Below are 21,580 nucleotides of genomic sequence, written 5' to 3'. Positions count from 1 at the left end.
TACTGCTCCTCTGTTATTAACATCATGGAGAGCATCCTCCCTGCTGCTCCTCTGTTATTAAAGTCATGGAGAGCATCCTCCCTGCTGCTCCTCTGTGTTATTAATGTCATGGAGAGCATCCTCCCTGCTGCTCCTCTGTGTTATTAAAGTCATGGAGAGCATCCTCCCTGCTGCTCCTCTGTGTTATTAACGTCATGGAGAGCATCCTCCCTGCTGCTCCTCTGTGTTATTAACGTCATGGAGAGCATCCTCCCTGCTGCTCCTCTGTGTTATTAACATCATGGAGAGCATCCTCCCTACTGCTCCTCTGTGTTATTAACATCATGGAGAGCATCCTCCTTGCTGCTCCTCTGTTATTAACATCATGGAGAGCATCCTCCTTGCTGCTCCTCTGTTATTAACATCATGGAGAGCATCCTCCCTACTGCTCCTCTGTTATTAACATCATGGAGAGCATCCTCCCTGCTGCTCCTCTGTTATTAAAGTCATGGAGAGCATCCTCCCTGCTGCTCCTCTCTTATTAAAGTCATGGAGAGCATCCTCCCTGCTGCTCCTCTGTGTTATTAAAGTCATGGAGAGCATCCTCCCTGCTGCTCCTCTGTGTTATTAATGTCATGGAGAGCATCCTCCCTGCTGCTCCTCTGTGTTATTAAAGTCATGGAGAGCATCCTCCCTGCTGCTCCTCTGTGTTATTAATGTCATGGAGAGCATCCTCCCTGCTCCTCCTCTGTGTTATTAACGTCATGGAGAGCATCCTCCCTGCTGCTCTTCTGTGTTATTAACGTCATGGAGAGCATCCTCCCTGCTGCTCCTCTGTGTTATTAATGTCATGGAGAGCATCCTCCCTGCTGCTCTTCTGTGTTATTAACATCATGGAGAGCATCCTCCCTGCTGCTCTTCTGTGTTATTAATGTCATGGAGAGCATCCTCCCTACTGCTCCTCTGTGTTATTAATGTCATGGAGAGCATCCTCCCTGCTGCTCCTCTGTGTTATTAATGTCATGGAGAGCATCCCCCCTGCTGCTCCTCTTTGTTAACATCATGGAGAGCATCCTCCCTGCTGCTCCTCTGTGTTATTAACGTCAGGGAGAACATCCTCCCTACTGTTCCTCTGTGTTATTAAAGTCATGGAGAGCATCCTCCCTGCTGCTCCTCTGTGTTATTAACGTCATGGAGAGCATCCTCCCTGCTCCTCCTCTGTGTTATTAAAGTCATGGAGAGCATCCTCCCTGCTGCTCCTCTGTGTTATTAAAGTCATGGAGAGCATCCTCCCTGCTCCTCCTCTGTGTTATTAAAGTCATGGAGAGCATCCTCCCTGCTGCTCCTCTGTGTTATTAACGTCATGGAGAGCATCCTCCCTGCTGTTCCTCTGTGTTATTAACGTCATGGAGAGCATCCTCCCTGCTGCTCCTCTGTGTTATTAACATCATGGAGAGCATCCTCCCTGCTGCTCCTCTGTGTTATTAACGTCATGGAGAGCATCCTCCCTGCTGCTCCTCTGTGTTATTAACATCATGGAGAGCATCCTCCCTGCTGCTCCTCTGTGTTATTAACGTCATGGAGAGCATCCTCCCTGCTGCTCCTCTGTGTTATTAACGTCATGGAGAGCATCCCCCCTGCTGCTCCTCTGTGTTATTAACATCATGGAGAGCATCCTCCCTGCTGCTCCTCTGTGTTATTAACATCATGGAGAGCATCCTCCCTGCTGCTCCTCTGTGTTATTAACGTCATGGAGAGCATCCTCCCTGCTGCTCCTCTGTGTTATTAACGTCATGGAGAGCATCCTCCCTGCTGCTCCTCTGTGTTATTAACGTCATGGAGAGCATCCTCCCTACTGCTCCTCTGTGTTATTAACGTCATGGAGAGCATCCTCCCTGCTGCACTGGCAGAGTTATTCTCTTCACACCAGAGTTGGATTCAGCAGTTTAAGTTGCTGCAGTGTTTGTTGGTCAGATGCTCTCGTTGCTGCTCTGCTCAGCTAACGTTAGTCTGGGTAATGACGTATAAAACGTTCAATCAGCTGCTGCGCGCTGTAGACTCTCACAGTTGAATTCCACTGTTTTTGTTCTGTCAACATTACACATAAAGTTCAGAAAATTGATTTTTGACATTTGTGAATCAAATCAGAATCATAGAAGACAAGAGCCATGATTCTAATGTGAAACATTTCTTTTACTAACAAGCAGAAACTCCTCCACAGCAGAACATGACTTTCAATTTCAAACACTGAATGTTTATGACATTATAATTTGACTGATATGACAGGCCTCCATCACTGAGTCCAGCAGCATTGTAACACACAACCTGCAGCAGTCAGAGAATGAACATCATTAGCAGAGCGTTCAAATGAAGTTTGAGTTTTAAGTTGTGTGTGTGTGTGTGTACAGGTTTGAGGAGTTCCTGCAGAAGAAGTGGTCTGCAGAGAAACGTTTTGGTCTGGAGGGATGTGAGTCTCTGATCCCGGCTCTGAAAACCATCATTGATAAATCCTCTGAGAATGGCGTGGAGACCGTCATCATGGGCATGCCTCACAGGTAACACACATACATACACACACACTCACATACATACATATATATATATATATATATATATATATATATATATATATATATATATATATATATATATATATATATATATATATATATATATATATATATATATATATATATATATATGTATAAACACAGTTTACATTTCCTCTCTCTCTCTCTCTTTCAGGGGTCGTCTGAATGTTTTGGCCAATGTGATCCGTAAAGAGTTGGAGCAGATTTTCTGTCAGTTTGACTCCAAACTGGAAGCTGCTGATGAGGTACAAACATGTGATTTTATCCCTGATAGATTAAATGTAGCAAACGTTCCGGAAATATTAACTGAGAAACTTTTTTTATAGTTAATATATGTGTATATATATATACACACACATACACATACAGGTGACACATTAAAGAAAACCTGGTCCAGGTCTGAATGCTGTGGGGGGCATTTTACTGGCATGGTTTGGGTCCACTTGTCCCCTTAGAGGGAAGGGTCACTGCTAATCAATACAAAGTAGTTGTGAGTGATCAGCTCTACCCTGTGATGAAACGTGTATCCTGATGGGAGTGGTCTCTTCCAGGATGAATCACATGTTATGACCTTCACAGTCACCAGATCTCCACCCAGCTGACGTGTTAGACAGCGCTCTGCATCACCATCATCACAACACCACATGAGGAAATATATGTGTGTGTGTGTGTGTGTGTGTGTGTGGTATAATAAGACAGGAAAGAAAAGATATTTGGTAAAGCCAGCAATCTTTGTCCAGAGACACCTGAGAATAAGAAACATTTATAATGAAACAACGCATAAACCCAGACAACCACAACTGGCAAAGAATGAATGAAAACTAATAATAAAGCTTTAAACCCTCCAACAAGAGGAATGAATAAAGCTTTGAGGGCAGTTTGCAGTTCATGAACTTGTAAAGGTGCAGAGATCAGTGTGTATGTAAGGGATGTCTGTACTGAGGTTACCTCTTAACTGCTACCAGAGTCAATAATTGCTTGATCAGGTATTTTTAGGAGCTCGTCTACAGTCTGAACTGACCTCGGCTGTTGGTTTTCCCCCTCAGGGCTCCGGTGATGTGAAGTACCATCTGGGCATGTACCATCGCCGTATCAACCGCGTGACGGACAGGAACATCACTCTGTCTCTGGTGGCCAACCCGTCTCACCTGGAGGCTGCAGACCCCGTAGTGCAGGGCAAGACCAAGGCCGAGCAGTTCTACTGCGGAGACAACGACGGCAAGCGGGTGAGACAGACAGACGGGCAGCAGGTCAAACAGCTGAATCAACTTCTGAGCAAGAGATATTATTAGAGGAGACTGTTCTACTGATCTCCTCTGCTGCTCTTCTGAGACTAATTAATTTGATGAACACGAAGCTAAGCTAAGCGCTAGGGACGGTGGGCAGTGAATGTATCTTGTGTGTACAGGTGATGTCCATCCTGCTCCATGGAGACGCAGCGTTTGCAGGTCAGGGTATCGTCTATGAAACGTTCCATCTGTCTGACCTGCCGTCCTACACCACACATGGCACTGTGCACGTCGTTGTCAACAACCAGGTAACAAACAGCCACACAGACAATCATAAAACACACACACACACACAGAGAACAGCGTCTGAGCTGCGACCTTTCTGTGTTTCCAGATCGGTTTCACCACAGACCCTCGTATGGCTCGATCATCTCCGTATCCGACCGACGTGGCTCGTGTCGTCAACGCTCCGATCTTCCATGTCAACGCCGACGACCCCGAGGCCGTCATTTACGTCTGCAAGGTGGCCGCTGAGTGGAGGGCCACGTTCCACAAGGACGTGGTGGTCGACCTGGTCAGTGCACGCTTCGTTTCATCAAACACTAAATAAAACTGACAGTGAGCAGAGGAATGAGACGAGTGTGTGTGTGTGCGTGTGTGCGCGTGTGCGCAGGTGTGTTACCGTCGGATGGGTCACAACGAGATGGACGAGCCGATGTTCACTCAGCCGCTGATGTACAAACAGATCAAGAAGCAGAAACCTGTTCTGCAGAAATACGCCGAGAAGCTGATCGCAGAGGGAGCAGTGAGCCGGCAAGAGTACGAGGTAAAACAGTCAGTGATTTACTACATTTCCCATAATGCCGTCTGACAAACTCCAGACAGGAAGTTGCTTTTTTAACTGCATTATTTTCATAATCAATTAATCTATTTTTTGGATGAATCAATGACAAAAGAAGACATCTGAGGACGTCACATTGGGCTTCGGGAAAGTTGATGGACATTCAAACCAAACAATTAATCGATAAACAAATTGTACCAAGGAGGAAAATCCATTCGACCAGACTAAACCAGAAACAGCCGAGTTTCTGAGTTTATTTCCTCTGGTTTCATACTTAGTTTTATTCTGTTCCTCTGGTGGAGATACAGGTTAAGCTTCTGAAATGTTGGTACAGACAGTATGAGGACAGTGAGAGTGAGTTTTCTGTGTAACTGAACTGGGTTTTACTAAGTTAAATGATGATGTTCAGATATAAATCAGATACAACTTCTGGTTTTGTAGTTTTGGTAAATTAAATGTGAATGTAAAGACTGAACACACTCTTCTGTCTCTGTCTGTAGGAGGAGATTGCTAAATATGATAAGATCTGTGAGGAGGCGCATGCTCGCTCCAAAGACGAGAAGATCCTTCACATCAAGCACTGGCTGGACTCCCCATGGCCCGGTGAGAGACTCACTGTCGCATCAATATCACACTGATCGATCAGAGTTTAATAGAAGATTGATTCTGCAAGCGTTAAATCTTCAGGCAGGGAGTTCCAGAGCTTCCTGTTTACACATTACTTTGTGACGACAAGCTGATAACTTCCTCAAATAACAGTTTTAGGAGCCAAAGTATAAAATAATCTGAGTGTAGGTGTGACTTTGTTTTATTTCTGTCTGCGTACCGGCAGAAATATGTGTGTTTTAGAATCAGCAGTATTCATGCAGTTTACAGGTTAATGCTAAGCTAACTGTCGTCAGTTGGTCATTCAGTCTAACTTCATTGGATTAGTAATTTGAGATATATTGTGACAGCTGCAGCATCTCTGTCAGACAGCTGACATGTTGATCTGTTGTTGTCTTCAGGTTTCTTCACTCTGGACGGACAGCCAAAGTCAATGAGCTGCCCCTCTACCGGTTTGACTGAAGAGAACCTGAACCACATCGGACAGATTGCTTCATCTGTCCCTGTGGAGGACTTCACCATCCACGGAGGTCTGACACACACACACAAACACAACCGTAACCACTGACCCAAAAATCAGCTTTCTCCTAATTGGGGACACGGCTTCTGTGCGTAATGGCACAAGCCGTCCCCAGTTAACTGGTCTTCAGTCTGAAATTGGTCCCTGAAAGCAGCCTATGACACACACACTGCAGGTTTTATAGAAGATGTTTAAAAACTGAAATGGGATTTTGTTCATTTGAAATAAGGCTGAAACTAATGATTAGTTTCTTTATTTTGGTCTAAAATGTCAGAAAATGGTAAAAAAAAACAACAACAAGATGACGTCTTCAAATGTTTTTTTGTTCTTTTGGGCCAAAACCCAAAAATGTTCAGCGATTTAAAAACAGAAAAGCAGCAAATGTAAACCTGGAGAAGGTGGAAGCAGCAAATCTTGAACATTTATGCTTGTAAAATTATTCAAATTGATTATCAGAATAACTTTCTGTTGATTGATAAATTGATCAGTTCAGTTCTATCAGCAACTACTTTGATAACTGATTTAAGGGCTGCAACCAACGATTATTTTCATTATCAATTAATAGTTTGTTTATTTTCTCCCTCATGCCTCTTGATTAATCATTTGGTCCAAGACGATGTCATCAAACGTCTTGTTTACTGTCAGAGAGACTGGCGATGGACTAACTGGTTCATGGAGCAGCTCTTTAAAGTGAATGTGATTATCAGTGAGGAAACTAAAAGAGTAAAGACGAGTGATATCAGGAGCACAGAGCATGTTTCTGTCTGTGATGTTTTCATTGTCTTTATAAGAGATAAACGGTGATGCTGCATCCAGATACTCGAAGATGAATCTGGTGTTTCAGGTCTGAGTCGTATCCTGAAGGGCCGAGCGGAGATGGTTCGTAACCGGACCGTGGACTGGGCTCTGGGAGAGTACATGGCCTTCGGATCGCTGCTGAAAGAGGGAATCCACGTCCGCCTGTCGGGACAGGACGTAGAGAGAGGAACGTTCAGGTAACAAGCCTCCATCACTGCAGTGTCTCCTCACCTATAAACCAGCTGTGATGAACTAAACAATTTCACTTTGAAGAACTTTTTCTGTTGTGGTCCCAGTAATACTTACTGGTGAAGTGAACTGAAGTAGCATCACATGACCGGTTAAGCTAAGTTTGAAGGTTCAGTCAGGGTTTAACCACTATGGTCGACGGGCGTGAGGCGTCCATGTTTGCTTCGTTTTTTAGTTCTTCAAATTATGAAGCGTCGAGTCAGAATCATCCGAACAGTTGTGACTGAAGTCCAATATGACAAACGCAGCATAAAGAGCGAGCTATGATGCTTCCTGCTGGTTTAATGACTGTTTCACGTCCAGACTGAAGCTCCGTTCACGTTTCACGCTCGTGTTTGAACATCCTGCGACCGCCTCGCTCTCACAGCAGCGCGGTGATGGAGTTTACTTCTGGCGTTTGACCTTCTGGTTGTGACGCTTGTCGTGTCTCATTTCAGCCACCGTCATCACGTCCTCCATGATCAGAACGTGGACAAGAGGATCTGTATTCCCATGAACCACCTGGCTGCGGACCAGGCACCGTACACCGTCTGCAACAGCTCGCTGTCTGAGTACGGAGTCCTCGGTGAGTCCCCCCCCCACTCTGTTAAATACAGTCTGATGTTTGTTGTATCTATAGGTTCACTCTTTATTTATAACACTTCTAATCTACAGACGTGTTTCTGTTGGTTTACAGAGTTTATAGATTAAATGTATATTTATGTTTCCGTTGACTTAGAGCTGTTGTGTGTAGATTAAATGTATATTTATGTTTCCGTTGACTTAGAGCTGTTGTGTGTAGATTAAATGTATATTTATGTTTCCGTTGACTTAGAGCTGTTGTTTATAAATTAAATGTATATTTATGTTTACGTTGACTTAGAGTTCTTGTTTATAAATTAAATGTATATTTATGTTTACGTTGACTTAGAGCTCTTGTTTATAGATTAAATGTATATTTATGTTTCCGTTGACTCAGAGCTGGTCTCATGTGGATTACATGTATGTATATTTGGGGGTTTTTAGGTTCAGAGCTGGTTTCTGTACATTAACTACATATTTTTTAAATGTTTTTTTAGGTTTTGAACTTGGTTTTGCGATGGCGAGTCCCAATGCTCTGATCCTGTGGGAGGCTCAGTTTGGAGATTTCCACAACACGGCCCAGTGCATCATCGACCAGTTCATCTGTCCCGGTCAGGCCAAGTGGGTCAGACAGAACGGCATCGTGCTGCTGCTGCCGCACGGCATGGAGGGCATGGTGAGGAGGAAACAGAAGCTCCGCCTCCTGTCAATCAGCTGTGTATTAACAGTGTAATCCGTCCCGGTGGGTTGATGACTGTTGTCTCCGGTTGTCTGCAGGGTCCAGAACATTCTTCTGCTCGTCCAGAGAGATTCCTCCAGATGTGCAACGACGACCCAGATGTCATGCCTGTAAGAAACACACCGCTCAGGTTCCCTCATTAACCAGATCAGAATCTGCTGTTTCATTCACGTCTGTGCTGTGAACCTGATTCTCTCTGTCAGAATATCACCGAGGACTTCGCGGTGCGTCAGCTGTACGACTGTAACTGGATCGTGGTCAACTGTTCGTCTCCTGGAAACTACTTCCATGTTCTCAGAAGGCAGATCCTCCTCCCGTTCAGGAAGCCTGTGAGACGCACGCATACGCTGCACGAAACACATTCTCCTTAAATATTTCTGTCTCATCAGCACGCCGTCATATAACACGATGAAAACTTCCTGTTTGTCTCTGCAGCTGATCGTCTTCACTCCCAAATCTCTGCTGCGTCACCCTGAGGCCAGATCCAGCTTTGACGAGATGCTGCCCGGTACTGTAACCTTCAGATCTACCAGCCAGTGTTTGCTGGTGCTAATAAAACCCTGATCCCAGTTTAATGTTAGCCGGTAACAGCTAGCTGGCTAGCGCTAGCTGCAGCAGGCTGGCTTTGGTTTGTTGAAACATGTTCCAGGTAAAACATGATAATAACATAAATGCTGATCAACATCTGGCCAGATGAAGGTGTGGCAGCGTTTCTGTGTTAATTAACTATATTCATCATTACTGCAGCTAATTACCTGCTGCGCTAATCCCACAGCTGTTTACACGACGACCTCAGACCAGAGTGAACAGAACCAGAGGATGAGGTTCTGTTGGAGCTGTAGTGGTTGTTAATGTGACAGTCTGGTGTCCGTCTGTGAGGAAGGAGAGGATGAGGAGGATGAGGAGGGTTGAGATTCATCTGAAGGAGTTTCATGGTGTTAAATGCACAGAAACCATCCTGACAAATGATTCAAGCTTCTCCAGATGTGTGTGGGTGTGATGAGTCAGCGCCGCATCATCACATCATTCATTCACACCTGGAGTGAGTCTGTGAGCCTCAGTAGCCGAGGAAGACTCTTTCAAAACTCTTCATCACCAGAGACGACCGTCGTTGTTGCAGCTGGTTACCGTTCATAGAGAGATGATGATGATGATGACTGGAATGAAGAGCAGAGTCTAACTTTTAGTATCACTCCCTCCTCCTCCTCCTCCTCCTCCTCCTCCTCCTCCTCCTCCTCCTCCTCTGCAGGGTGTCACTTCCAGAGATTGATCCCAGAAGGAGGTGCAGCAGCGTCGGAGCGTCCAGAGGAGGTGAAGAGGTTGATCTTTTGCACAGGGAAGGTTTACTACGAGCTTACCAAAGAGAGGAAGAACAGAGGGATGGAGGGAACAGTGGCCATCGCACGCATGGAGCAGGTACACACACACACACACTAACACACACACACACACACACACTAATACACACACACACACACACACTAACACACACACACACACACACACTAATACACACACACACACACACTAATACACACACACACACACACACACACTAATACACACACACACACACACACTAATACACACACACACACACACTAATACACACACACACACACACACACTAATACACACACACACACACACACACTAATACACACACACACACACTAATACACACACACACACACACACACACTAATACACACACACACACACACTAACACACACACACACACACACTAATACACACACACACACACTAATACACACACACACACTAATACACACACACACACACTAACACACACACACACACACACTAATACACACACACACTAATACACACACACACACACACTAATACACACACACACACACACTAATACACACACACACACTAATACACACACACACACACACACACTAACACACACACACACACTAACACACACACACACACACTAATACACACACACACACACACACTAATACACACACACACACACACTAATACACACACACACTAACACACACTAATACACACACACACACACACACTAATACACACACACACACACACTAATACACACACACACACACACTAATACACACACACACACACACTAACACACACACACACACACTAATACACACACACACACACACACTAATACACACACACACACACACTAATACACACACACACACACACTAATACACACACACACACTAATACACACACACACACTAATACACACACACACACACACACACTAACACACACACACACTAACACACACACACACACACTAATACACACACACACACACACACTAATACACACACACACACACACACACACTAACACACACACACACACACTAATACACACACACACACACACACTAATACACACACACACACACACACACTAATACACACACACACACACACACTAATACACACACACACTAATACACACACACACACACACTAATACACACACACACACACACACTAATACACACACACACACTAATACACACACACACACACACACACTAACACACACACACACTAATACACACACACACACACACTTACAATGGAAGTGATGGGGGACTAAGTCCACAGTCCTCCTTCTGTGCAAAAAATGAATTTCAAAGTTTATCTGAAGCTAATATGAAGCTTCAGCGTCAAAATGAGTCAAATCAAGTAGATATCTTTCAACGTTACAGTCTTTTTAGTGCCAAAGTTCCTCTTTTTGTTACTATACTTCCACCTGCAGCTCAACAGGGAAACACAAAGACTGTAAATGATCTTTTAATATCCAGTATGAACAGGAGGAATGATGACAGACACCTGACTGCTGCTTTAACTGGGAACACTGGGAACATGATGAACTGCTCCTTTAACCGTGAAGTTAAACAGTCCTGGTTAATGACTGTACGGACTTTTAAAATGATCACAGTGAGACTTGAAGCATCTAAAGCAGCTGCAGACATGATTTAATCTGCTGTGAGACTGTAAACTATAATAACCCCCCCCCCCCCCCCCGTGTGTGCAGCTGTCTCCGTTCCCGTTCGACCAGGTGAAGGCTGAGTCGGAGCGTTTCTGCAACGCTGACCTGGTTTGGTGTCAGGAGGAGCACAAGAACCAGGGTTACTATGACTACGTGAAGCCTCGCATCAGGACCACCATCCAGAGAGCCAAACCTGTCTGGTGAGGATCTGTAGTGAACGTGTGCATCAGTGACCCTGCACCGGGTGAGCACATGTGACCTCTGACCTCTGTGTGTGTGTGTGTGTGTGTGTGTGTGTGTGTGTGTGTGTGTGTGTGTGTGTGTGTGTGTGTGTCTCTCTCAGGTATGCTGGCAGAGAACCGGCTGCAGCTCCGGCGACAGGAAACAAAAACACTCATCTGATGGAGCTGCGGCGCTTCCTGGACACCGCCTTCGACCTGGACGCGTTCAAGGATCAGCAGTAGACTTGTGACCTCTGACCCCTGCAACATCTGGAACAAACCCTGACCTGTATGACCTTTGACCCCCTCCCTCACCACTTCCTGGATTCACCCTCTCTCACTCAAACACACTGACACACACTGTACTACATACTGCAAATACTCTGTACCACTGAGGAGATACTGTAGTACATAAATACTGCACGCCGTCTGCCGGACAGGAAGCTGCAACGGTTCGTCAGCTGACAGGAAATTAACCTGCAAAACTTCTGATAATTGATAGATTGTTTGTCAGTGTATTTAAAAGCTTTTCTTTGTCATATTTGACGGTTAACTGAGTGTTTTGGGGGGTTTATAGCGGCCTTTTTTTTTTTTTTTTAACAACAAAACAAGTCATCAAAAATAATAATCAGAAATCCAACACAGATACAGAACTGTGTCTCATCAGCTTCCAGCTCTTTACAGTTACCGTGACAACAGTACTGAACTTCCTCAGCGGTACAGAGTCAGCGTGAACACGACCCAGAATGCATCAGCTTCAGATGCTCTTAGAACATCTGAGAGTTTGGTTCTGATCTGCTGCCGCCATGACGGAAACATCTGCTCAGTTTCTTCTTCTCACATCACAACAAAGATCATTTTAAAAATGTTTTGTCATTATTACGACATCAGAGGAGATAAAAGCTTCAACAAGAATCAAATGATTCTGTTTTAGAAAGAAACTCTTCAACAGAGGAAGACGGCAGCGTAGTCTTCATCATGGTGGCAGAAGAAGAAGAAAAAAAAAACACAAACTCTCTGACCTTTGACCTTCAGTCTTTACAGTCAATCAGAGTGAACACACACCCCAACGTTCCTCCGTCCACACACACACACACACACACACACACAGACACACACACACACACACACACACAGAGGTCAGAGGTCAGCGGTTTATTCAGAGCAGACGGTTCAGATCACAGACACAGAGTGACTCCTCCTGTTTCTCCTCTTTTACTCCATCATCATCATCATCATCATCACTCCTCCCCCCCTCCACCTCCACCTCCTCCAGGTTTCAGGATTTATTTTAGTTCTTAAAAAACGGCTCGTTAGCATCGTTAGCTTCGTTAGCGCTCCCCGGTCGTTAAGTTGTAACATGAGGGTTGGAATCACTACAGCCAGCAGGTGGAGCTGTTTGCCTTTCAGCAGGTGTGGTAGCTCATTAAGGAGTCTGTAATTAGTCACTATGGCAACGCTTACTCGCACACTGAGATTTTTTTGTTTTTGTTTTTTTTCTTTGAAACGGATATTTGGGGAATAAAATGGCCGATGAACTCAACCAAATGCACTGCTGATAATGATTGAACTGCTCGGCTTCTCTCTCTCTCTCTCTCTCTCGCTCTCTCTCTCGCTCTCTCTCTCTCTCTCTCTCTCTCTTCTTCTCTCCTCTGGCGAGCATTTATCCCGTGCCAAAAGGAAATCGGAGCGTCTCATGTTGTTTTTATTTGATTAGATTTTGCAGCTGAATGAACTCTGAACGTTTAGAAGAAGAATCTCCTGGTTTGAAAAACAGAAACGAACGACAGCAGAAGAAGAAGAAGTCGGCTGCAGCTGCGTTCTGGCTTCTGTGAGACAAAAAGAAAATGATTTATTTATTTTCATAAAAGGGGATTTAACATTCTCTTCATTATTTTACTTCATTCAATAAAGAATACTGTATGTACTGAAGAGCTGCTGCGTCGTCTCTTTATTATTATTCCATTAATCACACCGACATCACTAGTTATCATAACTCACCTCTGACAGCCAGTCACACACACACACGCACACACACACACACACACACACACACACACACACACACACACACACACACGCACACATACAGCATGCACCAGATCAAGAACAGACATATAAATGTAGTTTTAAATGTTGTCTAAGGACAGTTACTGCTGTATGTTGATGTGTGTTGTTATGGACTTTAGTGACTTTTATTCCACTAACATCATCTCATCATCCATGATAACATGTTTAGAACCATTCTGCTTGTTTCACTCTCAGGACGTTAAAGCTACTATCAAACATGCAAAATTAAGAATTGTGAGGTTGTTAAATTGTCAAAACTTTGATTAATGGAGCAACTATTGAGGAACTGAAGCTGCCTGTCTGTGGACAGGAAGGGACTGACTGGGACCTCTGGGATCGGCCAGGATGCATCTGCTGGGCCGACAGACAAACTTTAAAACAGGCTGTTCTCAGGCTGCTCTGTTGGGCTGCTGGCTGCTGGTTGCTGGCTGCTGGCTGCTGGTTGCTGGTTGCTGGTTGCTGGCTGCTGGTTGCTGGCTGCTGGCTGCTGGCTGCTGGTTGCTGGTTGCTGGCTGCTGGTTGCTGGCTGCTGGCTGCTGGTTGCTGGTTGCTGGTTGCTGCTTCTTGCTTTCTGTCACACTGGTGGAAAGTTTTCATTTTTCTAGTCTGAAGATGTGACTCAGAGCTACAGGAGGTGAAACTTCACTCAACCTTAAAAGACCAATCAAACAATCATGATTCTAACTGACCTCTTGTGTGTTTCCCTGTTATTACACCGTCTCTAATATGAGTTATGTCACTGGATGAATAATTTCATGTTGGATATTTGAGTTCCTTCATATTTAGTTGGAGAGACGCAGACGAGGTTTAAACTGATTTGCAATCACAAGCAGCTGGTATCAGGTTCATGTGTTACATTCTGTTTATTACTGTGAGAGTCTGGATCAGATCCCACATGGGGGCCAGCAGGCCCCCGTCTCCAGAAGGACACATAGAGGATGAATTACTGCAGTCGTTGTGTTTAGCAGGTTGTCAGTCAGTTAAGGTGATAGAATATTGTCTGTTAAATCCCTGAAGGTCCTTCGTTAACCTGAATGTATAAACGAGACTCCAGTTCATGACAAGACTGTTTTATAATCTATTAACGGCTCAGAAAGACAACAAACATCCATCTGATCAATAAATGATTATTGAATTAACGACGTAACAGAAAGGTCACAGAGTCCCTCATCACTGACTTTACTGAAACACACAACACAGGTCTGACTGCAGCGTCTGTGTGTGTGCGTGTGCAAGTGTGTGCGTGTGCGTGTTAATGTGTGTGTGTGCGTGCGTGTATGTGTGTGTATGTGTGTGTGCGTGCGTGTATGTGTATGTGTGTGTGCGTGCGTGTGTGTGCGTGTGTGTGTGTGCATGCGTAGGGCGGCCAGCAGGGGCGCAGTGGAGCAGCTGAAGCTGTTGACAGGCTGCAGACTGAGGACAGAAGAAGAAGAAGAAACGTTCACTCGTTTACTTGTCGGTTGTTTACTTCGCCGTTTTCTAACAGAGATTCGAGCTGCGTCGCCATGGCAACGGGCCGGTTGCTGGAGGTGTATCTGGACCTTCTGTCGCAGCCCTGCCGGGCGGTGCACATCCTGCTCAACTGCAACAACATCCCGCACCGAGTCCGCACCGTGGCTCTGCGGAGAGGTGAGCAGCCAACCGACCGACCGGTTGACCAGTTAACGGACCGACCGGTTGACCAGTTAACCGACCGACCGGTTTGTAGTCAGTCAGTAGTTTCAAGTCTCTGAGTTTTTAAACTCTCAGTGACTTCCTCGTCCGTGGTGACCTTTGCCCCGGTGAACTCTGACCCAGATCTCAGTCTCTTTGGTTCAACAGTTAAAGACGTTTGAAGTTTGCACATTTTCTCACAGTAAAGCAAGAATTAGTGACATTCAACAAGCTGACTGTGTCTGCTGACACATTCTGCAACAAACCAAACTCCAAACAGCGTCTTGTTTCAGTAAAGTGTCAGTTTGTTGTTAGATTGACTCGAGTAGAAGAAGAAGAGCACAGCTAGCTGGAGGTGGGAGGAAAAAGTTAGCTTGGAGCTAACGTTAGAGAGACAGCTGATTGATATTTGACTGTGCTGTTAACTGGCTATTAATGTTTATATCCAGCATAATGTTACCTCAGATTTGTTTAGTTTTTAACTGACACTGGCCATATTTCCACTCCCAGTACTTGACCAGTCAAACTTCACGCAAGTTATATTGAAATGTCGTGTAATGTTTCACAATAAAAGTCGTGAAATGAAGGCTTTTAATTTTATTCATAGCATAACGCAGTAATAAGCAAACGGAAGCAGATGAGAGAACAGGGAGGCTTTGTACTAAACTATGAGCAAATATAAACAAGGGAATTAGGAATAAAGGCGTCTCTCTAATATAAGCCTGCTTCCATTAAAGGCCTGGTGTCCTCTGCAGTTGAGGTAAATAAAGTCCTCGGCCACTATTAGAGAAAATACGGTAAAGTTTGAATCCTCACTGATGTAGAAAACAAACTGCAGGATGTTGTTTTCAGGAGAGAACAGAACTCCAGATTTCACCAAGATGAACCCCATGCAGAAGGTTCCCGTCATGGTGGACGACGACTTCATCCTGACAGAGAGGTAACACACACACACACACACACACATTAACACACACACACACATCAACATACACACACACACACACACACACACACACATTAAAACGCACACACACATCAACATACACACACACACACACACACACACATTAACATACACACACACACACACACACACACACACACACATTAACACACACACACATACACACACACACACACACACACACACACACAAACACACACACACACACACATTAACACACACACACACATCAACATACACACACACACACACACATTAACATACACACACACACACACACACACACACATTAACACACACACACACACACACACATTAACACACACACACATACACACACACACACACACACACACATCAACATACACACACACACACACACACACACACACACACACACACACACACATCAACACACACACACATCAACATACACACACACACACACACACAACACACACACACGCACACACACACACACACATTAACACACACACACACACACACACACACACATTAACACACACACACACACACACATTAACATACACACACACACACATTAACACACACACACACACACACACACACATCAACATACACACACACACACACACACACATTAACACACACACATCAACATACACACACACACACACACATCAACATACACACACACACACACACACACATCAACACACACACACACGCACACACACACACACACATTAACACACACACACACACACACACACATACACATTAACATACACACACACACACACACATCAACATACACACACACACTAACACACACACTAACACACACATTAACACACACACACACATACACATTAACATACACACACACACACACACATCAACATACACACACACACACATTAACATACACACACACACACACTAACACACACACTAACACACACATTAACACACACACACATACACATTAACATACACACACACACACATCAACATACACACACACACTAACACACACACTAACACACACATTAACACACACACACACATACACATTAACATACACACACACACACACATCAACATACACACACACACACATTAACATACACACACACACACACTAACACACACACTAACACACACATTAACACACACACACACATACACATTAACATACACACACACACATCAACATACACACACACACACATACACATTAACACACACACACACACACACATACACATTAACATACACACACACACACATACACATTAACACACACACACACACACACATACACATTAACACACACACACACACACACACACTAACACACACACACACACTTAAATTGGTGGTCAGTTACCATGGTAACTTAAATTGGTGGTCAGTTACTATGGTAACAGATGAACTTTAGAGCGATGGCTCTGAATGTGACGTTCAGGGTCAGTGCGGAGAGTTGGAAACAGGAGATCTCATGCTGTGTGTGTGTGTGTGTGTGTGTGTGTGTGTGTGTGTGTGTGTGTGTGTGTGCGTGTGTGTGTGTGTGTGTGTGTGTTTGTGTGTGTGTGTGTGTGTGTGTGTGTTGTAGTGATGCCATCCTGAAGTACCTGGCCACTAAGTACGACGTCCCGGAGCACTGGTATCCACGGAAACCAGAGAGACGAGCACGGGTGGACGAGTACACCGCCTGGCATCACAGCAACACTCGACCTCACGCTGCCAAAGTGTTTATACTGGAGGTACACACACACACACACACACACACACACACACACACACAATACACCTGTCTCTCTCTACCTGTCTGTCTCTCTACCTGTCTGTCTCTCAGGTGCTCCTCCCAGCTCAGACTGGTTCTCAGGTGGAGGAGGGGCGTTTGATTCGTGCTCTCTCTCAGCTCGATGACACTCTGGATAAACTGGAGTCCATGTTTCTGCGCAGGCAGCCCTTCCTCTGCGGCGATGACATCACTGTGGCCGACCTGCTTGCCGTCTGTGAGCTTATGCAGGTCAGAGGTCACGGTTTTTTATCTAGTTGGCTAAGCCCCGCCCCCCTCAGTTACTGTTGCTAACCTGTCAGTTTACAGTGATAACGGCAGATTCAGTTTGTAAACAGTGTTTGGTTGTATTTGGTTTTACAAACATGAAACACATATTAATATTATGTATTAATTTATATAAATCAGGTATAAAATCAGAGTTTAGAACCAGAAAAATAAGATGTGACAGATTTAACAGATATTTAACTGTGTCAGATACATATTTAGCAGCCTGTGTTCTGAGCATGCTCAGTGTGTGTCTGCAGTCTGTGTTCTGAGCATGCTCAGTGTGTGTCTGCAGCCTCTGGGCGGAGCCAGAGACGTCCTGCAGCAGCGTCCTCAGCTGCAGCGTTGGAGGACTCGAGTCCAGTCGGCTGTCGGAGACTCGTTCGACCACGCCCACGCCGTCCTCTACGCCCTGCGAGACCGCCGCAAGGCCAAGCTGTGACGTCACCACAGAGGCCGGCCCACAGGAGTGATGTCACACAGGCAGAGCCAATAGGAACCTGCAGGAACAAATCAGCTGTGTGGAAATGTGTGATGTCATTAGTTTGAAAATGTTAGGAGGTTTCGAGACGATGATGATGATGATGATGATGATGATGATGATGGGGGTGTGTTTGTTTTAGTCTCCTGGTTCCTCCTCCTGTGGAGTCACTTTAAATCAAGTCACATGATCACACGGAAACTTTCAAGTTTGGAATCACTGATTGATCTGATTGATTAGTGAACAATCTAATAACAGAATGATTATTTATGAGCTGCTGCTTCACTGCTGGAACGAAACAAACACAAGTTCAGAATCTTTTCACTGATTGGCTTCATGTTTATTATATTAAATAAAAACCTGATCAGCTGGTTTCAAGCTGCAGTTTAACATCAGACTGAATCAGATCTTATTCTGCCTCTCTGGTCGCTCACGTCTCTAATAATCCGCTGTTTATCTGCCTCACTGTTGCCATGACAACAGAACATCGTCATCAGTCAGCTGAGTCTGAAGGATATTTCACCCAACTAATACCTTCAGTTCAACTTTATTGTTGAGCTGGAAACACAAGCTTTCAGTCACATCTCATGGCCTTCCTCAGCAGATGATGTCTCCCAGTTGTCATGGAGATGGTTCAGGTGTCATCATGTGACCCAAGTATGAAACTATAGTCACATGACAACAGGTGGTTGGATGTGTTGTGTTGTTGTTGTGAAAACATGAATCTGTCCTTAAAGCTTTCATCCTTTTTAAATGAAAGAAAATAAACTTTATTTTAATTGTTTACTGATTTATTTTATTCTTTCATAAGGAATAAATGTGTTTTATTATGTGTCCCCACAGTTTATATTAAAACTGATATAATTAATTAATCTACAGTGTGAAAACTTTACAACCAAACTGCCTGAATTTAACTCGAGTCAAAAGTTGAGATGAACCTTGTTAGCTTTAGCTTAGCTTAGCTTAGCTTAGCTTAGCTTAGCTTTAGCTGCTGCCTCATTTCATTATGTGGAACATACAAACCGCAGATAACAGGTAGAAAAATGTTGGAAAGTAACTAACTACACTTTGCTGCTGATACTTATGTACATGCAGGACTTTTACTTGTAATGGAGTATTTTTACATTGCTGTATTGGTACTTTTACTGCAGTAAAGTATCGGAGTACTTCTTCCACCATTGGTAACAGACAGTATAATTAGCTTTAGCTTAGGCTAGCAGTGGCTATCTCACCTGTTCAGACTGCAGTTTTACAGGCTGCTGTCACAGAAATTGTACAAATTTTGTAGTATTATATTTGTCTTTATGTTGTAAAACAGGTGCTAATACATTATATATATATATATATATATATATATTTGTGTGTGTGTGTGTGTGTATATTAGAATTGTGTAGCCGGATTGTTTTCTGTTGGAGCCATTTGAAGGTTTTATCATTAAAAAGATATTAAACATAAGACAAAGTGAAACATATAAAATATTTTATTAGAAAGAAATAATTAAACTTTATTTACAGTGGACTGTCTCAGTAGTGAACAAGTCACATGACTTGGAATGATATGAGTGGCTGCTTCCGATTGGTCAGCTATTGCGGGGCAAGGGGCGGGGTTTGTTTCCGTTTGGCCGGATGGTCCTCGTCGTCTCCTTCATCTCGTCCTCGTTTCCTCGTTGAAGCTGATGCCGCTGCCGCCGTGGCACAGGAGGCGGAGCCAGCAGCAGCCTCAGAGGGGTACATGAGCCTGTGAGCCGTGTCCAACATCACACGGTCCTACACACACACACACACACACACACACACACACACACACACACACACACATCCTGAATGTTAGTCCACAAACACTGGAGCCTATATTTTCCCATAATGCACCTGGATAGTCTTTCATTACAGCCTCCCTGCAGGTCAACAGCCACACCTGCAGTTTGTAACACAGATTTTCTGATAAGACATCTGTGGTCTGATGACATCACTATGACATCATCAGCCAACAGCAGACACACTGCAGTTACCTGTAACCAGGTGTGCTGCAGAGCCTCCTCGACAGTCATCCTCTTACAGGGATCGACGACCAGCAGCTTCCTCACCACATCCTTCGCTGTAACACACACACAGGTTACAGACTGGGTGGGGGTGGGGGGGGGGTTGGACTAAACAACAACAACCCTGAACAACCATGAAATGCTTTCAAGTCTGGAGAAACAAATCCATCCTTGAATCAGATCATTCTGAGATTTACAAGAAAAACTATAACAGTAATGTTACAGTAGTCCTATAGTATTACTATATCATGGTGGTCCTACTGTAGTCTTACTGTAGTCAAACAGTAGTCTTACAATAGTCTTACAGTAGTTTTATAGTAGTATTACGGTAGTCTTAGAATAATCTTACAGTAGTCTTATAGTAGTTTTATAGTAGTATTACGGTAGTCTTAGAATAATCTTACAGTAGTCTTATAGTAGTATTACGGTAGTCTTAATAATCTTACAGTAGTCTTATAGTAGTTTTATAGTAGTATTACGGTAGTCTTAATAATCTTACAGTAGTCTTATAGTAGTATTACGGTAGTCTTAGAATAATCTTACAGTAGTCTTATAGTAGTATTACGGTAGTCTTAATAATCTTACAGTAGTCTTATAGTAGTATTACGGTAGTCTTAGAATAATCTTACAGTAGTCTTATAGTAGTATTACGGTAGTCTTAATAATCTTACAGTAGTCTTATAGTAGTTTTATAGTAGTATTACGGTAGTCTTAATAATCTTACAGTAGTCTTATAGTAGTTTTATAGTAGTATTACGGTAGTCTTAATAATCTTACAGTAGTCTTATAGTAGTTTTTTCACTCTTTAAACCCCTACAGGTCGTACTATAAACACTACACACCCAGAAATGGTCAAACCCATCTACTGTATGCACAGTTAGTCTACTGGCTCATTAGTTTCTAAACAGGGAAATGTTTTTACCCTCGTTACTTCAGTCACGTTGCATGGAGCT

At 43.9% G+C, this 21,580-nt stretch overlaps 3 protein-coding genes across 7 annotated transcripts in view; 2 read left to right on the top strand and 1 right to left on the bottom strand.

Moving 5' to 3' along the window:
• The window catches only part of ogdha (oxoglutarate dehydrogenase a), a 36,299-nt gene extending 23,005 nt beyond the window's left edge, over window positions 1-13,294 (top strand). For all 4 annotated transcript variants that reach the window (XM_042420563.1, XM_042420566.1, XM_042420565.1 and 1 more), the window contains 17 exons: window positions 2,388-2,534; window positions 2,725-2,815; window positions 3,617-3,796; window positions 3,979-4,107; window positions 4,194-4,373; window positions 4,473-4,625; window positions 5,141-5,243; window positions 5,648-5,776; window positions 6,611-6,761; window positions 7,251-7,378; window positions 7,872-8,050; window positions 8,152-8,223; window positions 8,317-8,442; window positions 8,549-8,621; window positions 9,363-9,529; window positions 11,187-11,341; window positions 11,485-13,294. In XM_042420563.1, coding sequence (XP_042276497.1) covers window positions 2,388-2,534; window positions 2,725-2,815; window positions 3,617-3,796; window positions 3,979-4,107; window positions 4,194-4,373; window positions 4,473-4,625; window positions 5,141-5,243; window positions 5,648-5,776; window positions 6,611-6,761; window positions 7,251-7,378; window positions 7,872-8,050; window positions 8,152-8,223; window positions 8,317-8,442; window positions 8,549-8,621; window positions 9,363-9,529; window positions 11,187-11,341; window positions 11,485-11,605 — 2,284 coding nt within the window. In that variant the 3' untranslated portion in view covers window positions 11,606-13,294. The remainder of the gene's footprint in view (window positions 1-2,387; window positions 2,535-2,724; window positions 2,816-3,616; window positions 3,797-3,978; window positions 4,108-4,193; window positions 4,374-4,472; window positions 4,626-5,140; window positions 5,244-5,647; window positions 5,777-6,610; window positions 6,762-7,250; window positions 7,379-7,871; window positions 8,051-8,151; window positions 8,224-8,316; window positions 8,443-8,548; window positions 8,622-9,362; window positions 9,530-11,186; window positions 11,342-11,484) is intronic.
• A 1,541-nt stretch (window positions 13,295-14,835) lies between these two features.
• On the top strand, window positions 14,836-19,373 carry gstt2 (glutathione S-transferase theta 2). The gene is made up of 5 exons (XM_042421543.1): window positions 14,836-15,061; window positions 15,938-16,025; window positions 17,653-17,803; window positions 17,896-18,072; window positions 18,404-19,373. The coding sequence occupies exons 1-5, from the start codon at window positions 14,938-14,940 to the stop codon at window positions 18,548-18,550; spliced, it is 687 nt and encodes a 228-aa protein (XP_042277477.1). The 5' UTR covers window positions 14,836-14,937; the 3' UTR covers window positions 18,551-19,373.
• Window positions 19,374-20,051: 678 nt separating this feature from the next.
• Window positions 20,052-21,580, bottom strand: part of chek2 (checkpoint kinase 2) — a 12,790-nt gene continuing 11,261 nt past the window's right edge. For both annotated transcript variants that reach the window (XM_042421929.1, XM_042421930.1), the window contains exons 13-14: window positions 20,598-20,683; window positions 20,052-20,355 (exon numbers count right to left, since the gene is read on the bottom strand). In XM_042421929.1, coding sequence (XP_042277863.1) covers window positions 20,173-20,355; window positions 20,598-20,683 — 269 coding nt within the window. In that variant the 3' untranslated portion in view covers window positions 20,052-20,172. The remainder of the gene's footprint in view (window positions 20,356-20,597; window positions 20,684-21,580) is intronic.

Source organism: Thunnus maccoyii, chromosome 9 (assembly GCF_910596095.1).
Source record: "Thunnus maccoyii chromosome 9, fThuMac1.1, whole genome shotgun sequence".
Lineage (NCBI taxonomy): Eukaryota > Metazoa > Chordata > Actinopteri > Scombriformes > Scombridae > Thunnus > Thunnus maccoyii.
Note: the sequence above shows the minus strand (reverse complement) of the source record. Positions and strands in the feature narration are given on the sequence as shown.